Consider the following 12,750-nt stretch of genomic DNA (forward strand, 5'->3'; position numbering starts at 1 on the left):
ATTTATTTAATTATTCTTCATTTTTTCCGGGGAAAAAATCAAAACTTTTTATTAAGTGCTATAAAAAGTTTTACAAGCAATTGTATCATATGCCATCACAGCTGGCTAAGAAGTCTGCTGTTCTGCTCAACATTTAAGGAGCTTTTCTGCTGTTCTGTAGGACACGGAACCTGTACAAACAACCTTCCAAACGGAGGCGCCATGGCAGCCATGAAGAAACTTAAAAACAAAACCAAAGCCTGGGGTCTCCTTCAACAGAAGGAAAACAACCCCAAACATCAGAAAAAATAGATATGTTTTATAGCCCGGTGACAGTTTCAAACGAAAAGAAAAAAGTCTGTTTGCTGTGTCTTAAAAGTACTGCTGCTGAAGACGAAAAAAAACTAATTAAACATAGCTGGAAAAATACATAAATATACAGGTGCTATATAAAGCCGCTACAAAAACTATTGTCAAAAAAGTTGCTGAAAGGCAAGATGTCAATGAGCCTGTGCATAAGGAGGCATATTTGATATAACTGAATGCCCCTGTTTTTTCTCTTCTATGGTCCATTCGCCCATATCCTGTTGAACACCAGCTTTAGATAGCTGGTCTGCTTCTTCATTTCTATCCCTGTAGATGTGGCAGATAGAAAAAATATTAAAAGATTCTTTTAAAAAAGAGATTTCTTCCACAAGAGTCCTCAGAATCTGATTATGACAAGATGCTTTTCCATTGACCCAATTTATGACATTTAGAGAGTCCCCAAAAATCTGAATCGTGTTTATGTTTCTGTGGAGAAGCCAGCATAATAGGTAGCGAAGAGCTGATAATTCCGCATAGTTATTAGTGCCAGAACCCAACCCAACAGAAGCTTTTAAAGTGTGTTCCAGATTGATATGAATGCACAGGCCAGCTCGAGCCCTGTTATTTTGCGAAGCCCCATCAAAGAAACCACAAGGGATGCCTTCCTGTATGTTGATTTGATTTTGCTTAGGATTAGGATCTTTAGGCTCAGGGGGCGGTAAGGCAGTGTATATGGCCGCGATGTTAATGGCGATGACGGAGGAGGGAGTGGCCTTGTCTTGGAAGATGCTATTATTCCTGGCTAGCCATATTCCCCAGCAAAAAATGGGAGGCAAGTTCCTCAAGTTTCCTTCCGGGAAGTCTTGCCACCATTTTCTCCAAGCTGACTCCAAAGACTCCTGACCCCACAGAGCATTTATACTGAGCAGCGCAGTGACCTCCTCCCAAATCTGTCTTGTGAAGGCACAAGAAATGAAAAGGTGATTTATGGATTCATCTTCAGACTTGCATAGGGGACATCTACCAGGCCCAACTAAGAATCTTGCCTGTAAAATATCCCAAGTTGGAACCTTCCTTTTTAAGATACACCAGAGAAAAAGTCTGGCCTTTGCTGGGCTTTTGATTTTCCACAAACTTTTGGCCCACCAATCCAGAACACCCCAACCTTTCTTTCCCATCAAGAAGAGGTATCCATCTTTAGGCGAGTATTCCCCTGATTTACTCTGGGCCCACATCAAGCAATCAGGTTCATCTTTTATCCTGACATTTGAACGTTGTAATTCTTTTGTGAAACCCTCCCATTCCGCCTTCCATCTGGCATTTATTCCCAAATCAACATCATCCTTCCAAGCCTGTCCCCAAATAGTAGACTGTCCGACCTTATCCACCTGATTTAGTGCTGTAATACCTTTACTTTCCAGATGTCTGAGAAGTCCAGGTGATAAAGCAAAGTCTTCATTGCATCCAACCCAAGGATCCCTGCCAATCCTGACAAGTCTACCATCGCCTACTTTCCAGGCTAGGCCTTGTTCAATCACTGAGAAAGCTTCCACCGTGGCCTTCCATATGGCAGAAACATTTTTTATTTTCTTATTTTGACTCCGAATCCAGTCTTCCAAAGGGATGGGGTCAATGTATTTCCTTTTTACCACTTTTGTCCATAAGTTTTCCAGAGTTAATAGCCTCCATCCAGATTTAGTAGCTAGAGAGAGGCTGAAGTCTGGAAGTCTTTTAATGCCCCATCCTCCCCATTCTTTTGGTCTGGCCACTTTGTCCCAAGCTACCCAAGGTAACACTGAGCACTCCTTTGAGCCAGCCCAAAGAAATCTACAGCAAATTTTCCTGATTTTCTCCATCACTCCTTTGGGAATCCATGTGAGGGCGGCCCAGTAAACCGGTATAGCTAGAAGAACTGATTTGATAAGAGTCAGCCTCCCAGCTCTGGATAACCATCTGAAGCTCCAATGTGATATTCTAGCTTCAATCTTGGCTATGAGCCAGTTCCAGTCCTCTTTTTTGTAACCAACAGGCTTTAACCAGAATCCCAAGTATTTGAAAGGAATATCCAGGGACTGTATGGGGAAAGGGAATAAATTAGCCAGACTATTCCTTTCCCTTCTTTCAAATTCTGCCACACAAGCTTGGGACTTTCTTGAGTTTATCTGCATTCCAGTGGCTTTAAGGAAAAGATCAAAAATGCATTTTAACTCCTTTAGTTCATCAGAGGAGCCATTAGAGAAAATCAAAATATCATCAACAAAAAGAAGGTGTGTGATGAAGAGATTGATTGCTACCTCGATACCCTTTACCTTCTCCGATCTTCTGGCTTTATGAATTAGTCTGCTTAGCCCTTCTGCCACAAGAAGAAACAGGAGGGGAGATAATGGGCAGCCTTGCCTTAGTCCCCTCTGACTATTGAAGAAAGAGGAGGCTGCACCGTTAACCAGAACTGCAAAGCTGACATTTGTGATGCATCCCATGATCCAGCTAACAAAGGAATAGTTGAAGCCAAGGTGAGTCAGCAACATCCGCAAATAGAGCCAACTGATCCGGTCATATGCTTTTGATAAGTCAATTTTGAGCACAGCTCCCTTCTTTTTCTTCATTCTGATACTATGAATAACCTCCTGAGCTACACCAATGGCTTCATGAATTTGTCTTCCATCCAGGAAGCCAAATTGTTCCATCGATATGTTTTGAGATAGAAGAGGAGCTAATCTGAGCGCAATAACCTTTGCAATAATCTTATAGATGCAATTACACAAGGAAATAGGCCTAAAATCTTCGAAACTTTCCGGATCATCCTTCTTCGGAATAAGAGCTATAAAAGTTGAATTGAAAGGTCTATAGACTGCTCCTTTCTGTCTCGACTCTTCAACTACTTCAGTAATTTCAGTTCCTAATTGATCAAAAAAGTGGAGGAACAGTTCTATTGTCCAGCCATCTGGCCCTGGACTCTTATCCTTGCCCATGAGCTTCATAGCTGCTTCAACCTCCTCCTTTGAGACCGGGGAAGACAGATCTTCTGATTCATCTTCCTCAATGAACCTAGGAAAACTTTGCGCCGTTTGGATGACTTCTGCAATAGTAGCCTCCCCAGAATCTGAGAAAATATTTTGAAAATGTCTTTTCCCTAACCCAGAGAGCTCTGAGAAGGAATTGACAGTCCTCCCTTCTTCGTCTTTAAGTCGCCAGATAGTATTTGCAGCTTTCCTACCTTTAGCATAGTTATGAAAAAACTTAGTATTCTCATCCCCCGATTTTATCCAGACTGCCCTACTTTTTATCCTCCATTCTTCTTCCTTATCCAGTAGGATTTTATTTTGTTGTTTCTCCAAATGGAGGATTCTGTCTTTGGATGACTGGGAGGAATAACCATCTACCTCCATACTTTCCAATTGCTTCAGTTCCTCCCTAATTGATTCCTCCTCCTTATTTTGCTTCAGCTTTCTTTCCTTTGCCCAGGAGATTGTGGCCTTCTTCAGATTTTTCAGATTCTCCATGAACAAAAAACCCCTATCCTCATCTGAGTTTGGTGCAGGATGTCTCCATGAATTATTAAACAGATTGCAGAATGTGGGGTCTTGAAGCCAAGCAGGATTGAACTTGAAAGGGGCGGGAGGCTTGGGAGGAGGGAGGAAAAGGTCTAGAAAAACAGGGAAATGGTCCGAATTTCCTCTTTCCTCAACCCACTGTTTGATCATGGGAATTTTTGTTAACAGGGGCTCAGCTATCAGGAAACGGTCAAGTCTTTTAGCAATGCGATCTTCACCTACTCTTCGATTTCTCCAGGAAGGCTTTAATTTGATCGGATAAGGGTCAGAGAAGTTATTATCCGATATGAGGTTAAGGAAAAAATCTGAGAGCGGGTCTTCTCTAGCAGATGGCCCCCAAGCTTCAGCTCTGCCTATGGAGAAATTTAAATCACCACCCAGAAGCAAGTAAGGGGTCTTCATCATCGATTTTAACATCAGATCTTCCCAAAAAGATTCCCTGTCCTGACAGGGCCCATAGACATTTACTAAAGTAATAGGGAAAGAGAAATCTGGGAAAATAACCTCCAAGCCCATGACATTTTTCATACCCCATTGGTTTAAAATTTTAACCCGTCCTTCTTTAATTCCAATGGCGATGCCCCCCGAGTGACCAGAAGAGTCAATAGCAGTAAATGACCACCCTGGCAGAAGTGATTTTAGCATGGCTTCAATCTCAACGGCCTTCCCCAAAGTTTCTTGCAGAAAGATAACATCCAGATTTGAATTGTTTATCCACTCTTTTAAGGCCAGTTTTTTAGGTTTGCTGGCCAAACCTCTACAATTCCAGGATGTCAGGATCATTTTATAACCCTCTCAGGGGGATGGCCTGCTCTAAGAACCCCCGGGATAGAGTATTGTTTGCCATCTGCAACATCAAGCTTTGCTTTTATCTTTGCTTTGGATATATCCGATTTCCTACCTCTCTTATTTTTGGTGCAACTTTGTTCAGAGGGCTGTCCCAATCCGCCTATAGGCCCTGAGTCACTAGGTTTCCCTCCCATAGATCTCAAGTTATAAGGGCAAGGAGATCTGGTAACAGAAGGAGTGAGGGGGGGCCAAAGGTCTTCACGGTTAATATCCAGAGCTGGTAAAGCATCAGCAATAAAGTCTATGGAATGGGATACAGAAGTATTTTCCATATTTTCATCAACATAATATTCATGTACATTACAGGTTTGAGATGTAACATGCGGAGTAAACGATACATGCTCAGGCAAAAAATGAGAAGAAGGAAAGGTCCTTGACATACCCTTTTCTTCGTCTTCGCGTTGATCTTGTATTGCCGGGACTGCCTTAACATTCTCCTCCGCGATCTCCGATTCTTTGACAGGTTCCTCCATATGCACTGTCGAACAGTTTGCAATTTCCTGAGATCCCTCTTGGTTCGGGACATTTACATCCACTGGGGCTTTATCAGTTTCCTCTGCCTCCATATCCGCAACTCCATGCATCTCCGGAATTTCGTTATCCATGGGAAGATGGTCAGGAGCTTGGACATTTCCTCTGTTCACTGAGGCCCGCCGGAAGTGTCGTCTTCTTCGCGTCTGTGGGCAATCATTAGCCAAATGCCCATACTCATGACAGAGATGGCATCGGAACGGCAGATATTCATAATCTAATATCTGCTCAAAAACGTAATCCTTATACTGGAGATTAATTGTTTTTGCTAAGCCTCTGCTCAGATTAAGGGTGGCCAGAATACGCGCCATCGAACGGTCCTTTGTATGCACAAAGGACATATCTGCCTCCAGATATACCCCCAATCTATTACCAATGGTTTTAAACACTTCTTCTGTCCACAGGAAAGAAGGCAAACCCGGGGCACGAATCCACACAGGAAACTCGTCGGTTCTCTCCTTGAAAGCATCGAACAAGGGTGTCCATTTCTTTAATAGAATAGGGATGTTCCCAATATGCCAATTGCGCTGAAAAACCCATTCTGCCGAGTCTTTGTCTACAAAACATAGCTTAAACCAGCCCTTCCCTAGAACTTGAGCTTCGAACTGAAGCGGTCTATCCGTCACAAAACAGGACTCTCCCCACACTTGCAGAAATTCAGAGGAGTATTTCTTACCTCGTACTCTGCCGACCAATGTGCATTCTGCTACAGCTATGGTTTCTTCAATAGACACCTCCATTCCAAGGACCAAATTGCCTTCTATCGCCTGATATCCAATGGGTCTTTGCGACTTCCTCTTCGCCCCTTTGAATCCTAAATCTTCAACCTGAGTACCATAACCCTTACGGCCAATGTTCCTTTCTGAGTTTGCCTGCGGAGTACCCCCATTAGATGCTAGCTCCTGCTGAGACGGATTTTGGCTCGCCAAAACTGCTTCCACGTTCCCTGAGGATGGCAAACCCTTTGCCGGTCCATCAGAAACTGCCCTCACCCCGGCAGGAAAAACTCCGGGGCCCTGAACACCCGTCTCTTCTAGAGGGAGGGATTCCCTTGGCAACGAAACCCTAGGAATCGGTGGAAGCCCCTCAGAGGTCCTAAGCGGGCTATCTCTTGTAGCGAGCCCTAAATTTGAAAGATCTTCAAAGCCCTTAGACGGCTGTAAACGCGACAAAGCTTTTTTACCCTTTGGGTCCGGAGGTAATCCTTCTTCTTCTGCTCCTCTAGAAACAGAATCGATGCCAACCTGCTTTGTAACGGCCGCTATGCCTGAATGTTGTTCCGCACTGACCGCAACCTTGTCCACTAAAGGAAACAATGGGGTATCATTCGGGTTTAAGCCTCCCAACCTCGACAGGTCGAAAGCCCCAAAGTAACGCTCCACAGCCTGAGCGTTTGTGTCTTTCCCCCACATGGACAGGATGTCCTCAAATGTCGGGTCCAGATCAACTAAATCTGCGGGGTTAACCATAGTTACAAAGCTGCAGTCACTGGTCAATGGAGGAAGCCTTCACGGTTCTTGTTGGAGGAAACGAAAAACAACTGCGGTTGTTCGAGCTGTAGAAAAGCATTGATATGGTAACTCGGGAAAAGACAATAAGCCTGGCCCGGCACCAGGTTTTACCTCCAACTGTCAGTCAACAATGAACCCGCGCCGGCAGCTGTTCTGTATCCTCTGACCTGAGCAGACTAACCGTGGCCCTTGCGGGTTTCCAAGCTCTTTAATTATTCTTCATGGGTTTAACTATAAATTACTTAACAAAGGTGGTTTAATAAGTAATTTTTCATAGTGAAAGCAATTTTACTATGGTAAAACTGGCTTTACATGGTGTACTTCGACCCATCTAGTAAATTAGGCTAGATGATCAATTTTTTGGTGATAATAGATTTCCCTCCAATGTACGAGTGTTAGGAGAAAAACATATGTCTGAAGTACATTGTAAAGACACAATCACTTAGACAACACAAGGGAGTCAAGGAGAGAGAGAGAGAGAGAGAGAGAGAGAGAGAGAGAGACCAATGAAGCTGGATCTGAGAGAGGATAGTGACAGAGGGGGCAAGACTAATGCAAGTCTCCTTTTAAGTTTGTGGTACTGGACATCAATGAGGCGGTGGAGGAATACCCATACATGTCGAGATAACTTAGTACAAAAATAATGGTTCACCCAAAAAATATAAAACTAAGCAATGAAAGTACATGTTGAATGGTACATGACATGCTAGCATAACAGAGCCAGAAAATAATACAATGCGTCCCATATACATAATGCACCTGGTAAAAACATGCGCCAGGAATGAATATAATAATATCATAGTACATAAGATACAAAGCCCCTTCCCTCAAAAAATGGGTGGGAGGGAGGGTAGAACAACCGGAGAAGCCCTGCTGAACAGGGAATGGCTCTGAAAAACTGAATGGATCATCTGAAGGAGACGTGCATTCTATGGACACTGCGATCAGTAAGAACCAAACCCATCAACTCTGTGGAACTGCATCTGAGGATGTAGCATAGTACATATGCATCTGGGCATGTGGGGGGCTACCTGAAGGGCTACCCCCTCATGAGGTCTGAAATAGCTCACACACATCCAGGAATTACTGGTACAATCTGCTACATCACTAGAGCATCAAGTGTATGGATCATGAACATGAGATGACCAAGTCAAAAGGCAATAATGAGACCCTCTGCTTGATCGAAGGTGTCGAACAAGATTGGAAGCTAGAACTAAGATACACTGCCCTTTAGGCTGTTCTTCTGGGATAAATGAGTTGAAGTCGACATAATAAGGTCCGTGATAGATGAGGCAATGAGGATCCTCATCTAAAGCATGAGGGAAAATAGTAATGTGAAGGATGGAATGACACCAGGGATAATGGGGAAATTGGAATGAGGGACAAACAAACGACTTCCCTTATCATAGCATAAAGTGCATGGTTGACCTGGCAGCATCTGACTCAACTTTGCAGGGGATGGGGACAGTATGACTGGAGGCCAAAATGGGCAACACAGGATGAACGGTATGCAAATATGGATGGAATACTGTGACATGATATGATGGGCCATGAAATAGACTCCAAGAATGCAAGGGTGACTTGATGACGCTGCCACACAGATTAGGCCTAGTGGGGACCATGAAAACATGAGTAAATGATGGTTACTCATGACGAAAATCGACATATGGTACGAAAAGTATTAAGAGGAGTTTGACCTCAAAGTACAAGTGTCTATTTATGATGAAATTTGATTTTGAGAGGCGAAAAAGTGACCCTTCTTGGCAAAATGTCTTCCTAGTGAAGTGTCAAATCATCAAAAACTGAGGAAGACCCATTATAGAGCTCCGTGAGATCTTTCCAACGGTGTTGATAGTTCTTCAAAATGAGATATGGTCTAGTCGCAATAAGCAATAGAAAAATTGTGGATTTTTCTATGAAAGGACATTTTCCCTCCAATTTGGATTCATTTTCTAAGTGAGATGTGGTGAATTTGGAGAGGAGGAAAAGGCCCTAAATCTTGTGGAGATCGTAGCGGACAAACTGACCATTGGAACTGGGATCTACAACTTTCAGGAAAGTGGCCTTACTTGTATAAAGATGGCCTTAATGCTTCTTGGAACAATGGTTCCTAGTGAAGAATTAAGGGGAGAGGAAAACGAGAATGAACTACTAGAGGAGGTCTAATATATTCCTCACCCACGAAGTCAAACATGGCGACTATGAGGTATAGAGTAGAATATTTGAAGATATGGTATCAAATGTCTACGATATGCGATGTGCATATGCCTCGCCGGAGAGGCCAGTAGGAAAAACTATCCAAGGAATGGGAGGATAATCGACCATACCTAGATCTAGTGGGATCTGGGCAGAGACTTAATCAATTGAGAAGATGGCTAGGGGTAAACCATCATACCCCCAAGCATCGGATACTGCCCACAAACATATGTGATGGAGGGGACTGATCTGGTATGCAAAGGTGGGAATGATGCCCCCTAGCAGGAGGAGTTTGTGGAGTGCCATTGTGTTTTGAGTGCTCAAAAAAAGGGATTCAAGCATCTCGGCCCAACTTGGTACGAGATCCTCCAAAGGAGATGTAGAGGCCTACGTGCCCCCCAGTATGCTATGGGCATACTGGATGTATTTAGAGCTAAGGGCGATACATAATATGATTATGCATTTAATATGACGATGATGGTTCGCCATTTTTTTTTTATTTATGGTTGCCTTCTGTGGTATACATGTGATAAATGCCAATATAGAATGTTGTTTTCAATGGTATATACATAGTGATTTTGGGCTTTAGGCACATGAGTCAATGTAATGGTTTCAAATTCACATACCAATAGCTTCACTCATAGATATTTTCTAAATAGGACTTGGTTATGCACATGATACACACCATTCGATTGCATGACAAGTAGCAACGAATCTAAATGAACATGAAGATGAAGGATGCAATGAGCTAGGGCATCGACTAACAAACCTATCACTGCATCATATTTGGCTTGATTATTGGTGGCAGATCTAATGCACACGTCATTTGAAAGGACTAATGTATGCAAGGGGGTAAAAATGGCCCAGGTTGTTGAGGCTAGATTCTGAGAAAAGCAACTTGCATCGTCGGCATGGCTGATATATGGTGTGGATAATGGATCCATTTGAAAGGTGCAAAAGGCAATGGATGAGTTGATACAATCTACCTAACTTCATGGTAGAAATAAAGACACGCAAATCAAAGGGATGTGCTATAAGAAAAATTTCTTGAGGTAGAGCGCATTGGGAGGATTAGGAAGGAGATGGCCTTCAAAATCCTCTAAAGAAATGCCCCCTTACTTAAGGGTAGGGGTAATCAGGGGTATACATAGCTTCCATGGTGTCCTCATCAGGTTGGAGATGGGCAGACAGGAGGAAGATTGACTACTTGACACAACGAAATTACCTAGTGCATCAACCTGAGAAATAAGGTTCACATACACATCATCTAGAATGGTAGATGGATGATCTATTGATGTTGAGACCTGGGATTCTGTTGAAGGAGGGTCGATAGAAACATGCGCAACAACATCAGGAAGGTTTGTTGGCGATGAACTCAAGGATGATGACAGGTAAAGCATGGGGCCTGTGGTGTTTATCATCTCAACATTGGGGGGAGGGATCACAATAGTGGGGCTAGAGTTTCCCTATTTTGGTTGACTGGTGGTACTGGAATCCACAGGTAGAGGTGTAGAGGCTCTACTATGAGTGGTCTCATATTCATGAATTTCCCCAAGGGAATCATGAAATTCATCGAGGTGAGGCAAACAATGGGAATAGTGACCATGAAGATCACACAAGGCACAAGGGTGGTTTGTGCGAAGCGTTTTGAGTTTCTTAGGTGGGACTGGTATGTTAACATGGAATTCTAGAATATTCAACTCAGGGAACACTTCATGAACCAAAGGTTTGATTTGAGGAAGTTAAGGACAATTTTTGGTGGCGTGCCCAACAACATCACATAAAGCGCATGGGGGTGTCAGCTTTGGGGCCTTAGGGGCCGGAGGAGGTTGGGGAGCCTTGTCCTTTGAATCTTTCCTTTTAGCTTTGGCCCCCTAACCAGATTCTTTCGCAACAGGAGCTGGTTCTTGTTGAGGTTGTGATGGAACTGAAGCAGTGGCAGGGGTCATGGGGACCGGTTGAATCAGGGTCAAAGCATGATATGGTCTTGGCTGACCAGGTGGAATGTTTGTAGGGGGGTCGATGTACCATACTGGGATCCCGAGAGTCATGTTAGGAAGGATCAATGAAGCCATGATAGGTACAGAAAAAATTCCTGGAGGGGGGAATAAGAAAGGTATCTAGCCAGCAAGATAATGTCCTGGTGGAATAGCTCCTAGATGGTTGAGACTTGGAGGAACAGTTCCTGGTGGGAACATAGGAGAGGCACCCAAAAATGGAGGAGGTCTTGGGGGAGTGGGTCCAGGGGGTTCAATTGGAAGAGAAACAACAAGATGCTGACAAGCAGGATCTTGACCATGTGTACCAAACTGTTTAAGGTTAGCCCATGATGCTTGTAATATGAAAACATTCATGGAAGTAGGTTCAAAAATTGGAGGGGGAGGACCAAGGAAGGCACCCAACAATGAGGAATCTTTATAGACTTTGGGTGAAACACTAGTGCATGGAGTTGAAGACTGGTTTTCGGACATCGACGAGATGATGGACTCGGGGGAGGTCACAGATGCCAGCTTGTAGTAAGTCAACTGATCAATGGTAATGATCTTCCCTTCATGGGGGAAGCACATATTTTGGAACACCACAGACGCAATAGATGACATGGAATATGTGAAGGGGATGTTGTAATCCAAAGGGGTATCAATGACTTCGATATTGACATGGACAATCTTGCCCACAAGGGTCATTGGATAGTTGCGGTACATGCCAAGGGGCTGGGAGGAGTGTCCATCCCACGAACACAAAGTGATGGTGGAGGGGGACAACTTAGGTGACTTGAGTTTTTTCCAAACAACAATGGACATCACACAGGTGGATGTGCCTTCGTCAATAATGCATCTAGAGATGATGGCATTACGAACTCTAACTGGTATCTAGAAAGCAACAGATGAAGGTAATGGGGAATGCTCTGATGTATCAACTGGGAAGACAATCAAACGATCGTCGGAAGAATCCACTGCACCCGAGGTAGTTAGTAGAGCCTTCTTTTGGGAAGGGAATGACTGGAAGACTTCTAGTGTTGACATGGTAGCAGGTAATTGTGCCAAGTCATCTACTATACTGTATGTATGGGCAACTTAGTTGGAAGTTTCATTACAGTGTAATGGTCCCTTTGGGATCTTGGGAATGGCCTGAACTTTAGGTTGAGGGATCTATAAGGGATAATTTGGTGTCATAAGAGACTTAGCGGAAACTTTGGTTTTGGTTTCAACAACTGATGAAGTGAAGGGCTTGTCATATTGATGCGACCGAGTTTGTAGGTTGATATGGGAGGGGTTAACCTCATTAGAGTTCATCATAAGGATCTGGTAGTCACCGGGACCAGAAGGTTGGGGGAGGTGGGCTACTTGACTTGGCTGGGGTTTAGTAGCAACAAATCCTTGCTGAGGGAAAGAATTTGTGAGCATGGCTGGTTGAGGTGGCACAGGATTATGAGGCGATTTTTAACCTTGAGAAGCTACTTGGGCTTCCCACATTTGGCACATCTGAGGTAAAAGAGGACACTCATGTGTATAGTGTCCATGTACACCACAACATGCACAAGGCTTGTTCATACGAATAGCCTTGTTTTGCTTGGGTTGGCTGCCTTGTTCTTGGTTGTTGGTTTTAGGTTGGTTCCCCTGGGGTTCATTAGGCTGGTTACCCTATTTACCCTTGTTACCCTTCCCCTTATTCTTTGTCTTCAAATTTGGGGGATTGGTAGCACTCTATTGCACAAACACCTGACCCTGAGGAGGTGGTGGCTATTTGGGCTGAGGATGCATGGGATGCTGTGACGCTAATGCTTGAGGGGTTGGAGCGCCAGGCTATGCATAACAAGGAGCAAC

The 12,750-nt window shown here is 43.8% G+C and overlaps 1 protein-coding gene across 1 annotated transcript; it reads right to left on the reverse strand.

Annotated features, from left to right (window-relative positions):
* Positions 1 to 479: 479 nt before the first annotated feature.
* On the reverse strand, positions 480 to 4,622 carry LOC149220664 (uncharacterized). The gene is made up of 4 exons (XM_089387159.1): positions 3,662 to 4,622; positions 2,595 to 3,502; positions 1,935 to 2,447; positions 480 to 1,844 (listed from the first exon to the last, which is right to left on the reverse strand). The coding sequence occupies exons 1-4, from the start codon at positions 4,620 to 4,622 to the stop codon at positions 480 to 482; spliced, it is 3,747 nt and encodes a 1,248-aa protein (XP_089243285.1).
* Positions 4,623 to 12,750: the final 8,128 nt, after the last annotated feature.

This window comes from Pinus tabuliformis, chromosome Q (genome assembly GCF_031772625.1).
Source record: "Pinus tabuliformis cultivar Carrire ecotype Pingquan chromosome Q, CPIR1, whole genome shotgun sequence".
NCBI lineage: Eukaryota > Viridiplantae > Streptophyta > Pinopsida > Pinales > Pinaceae > Pinus > Pinus tabuliformis.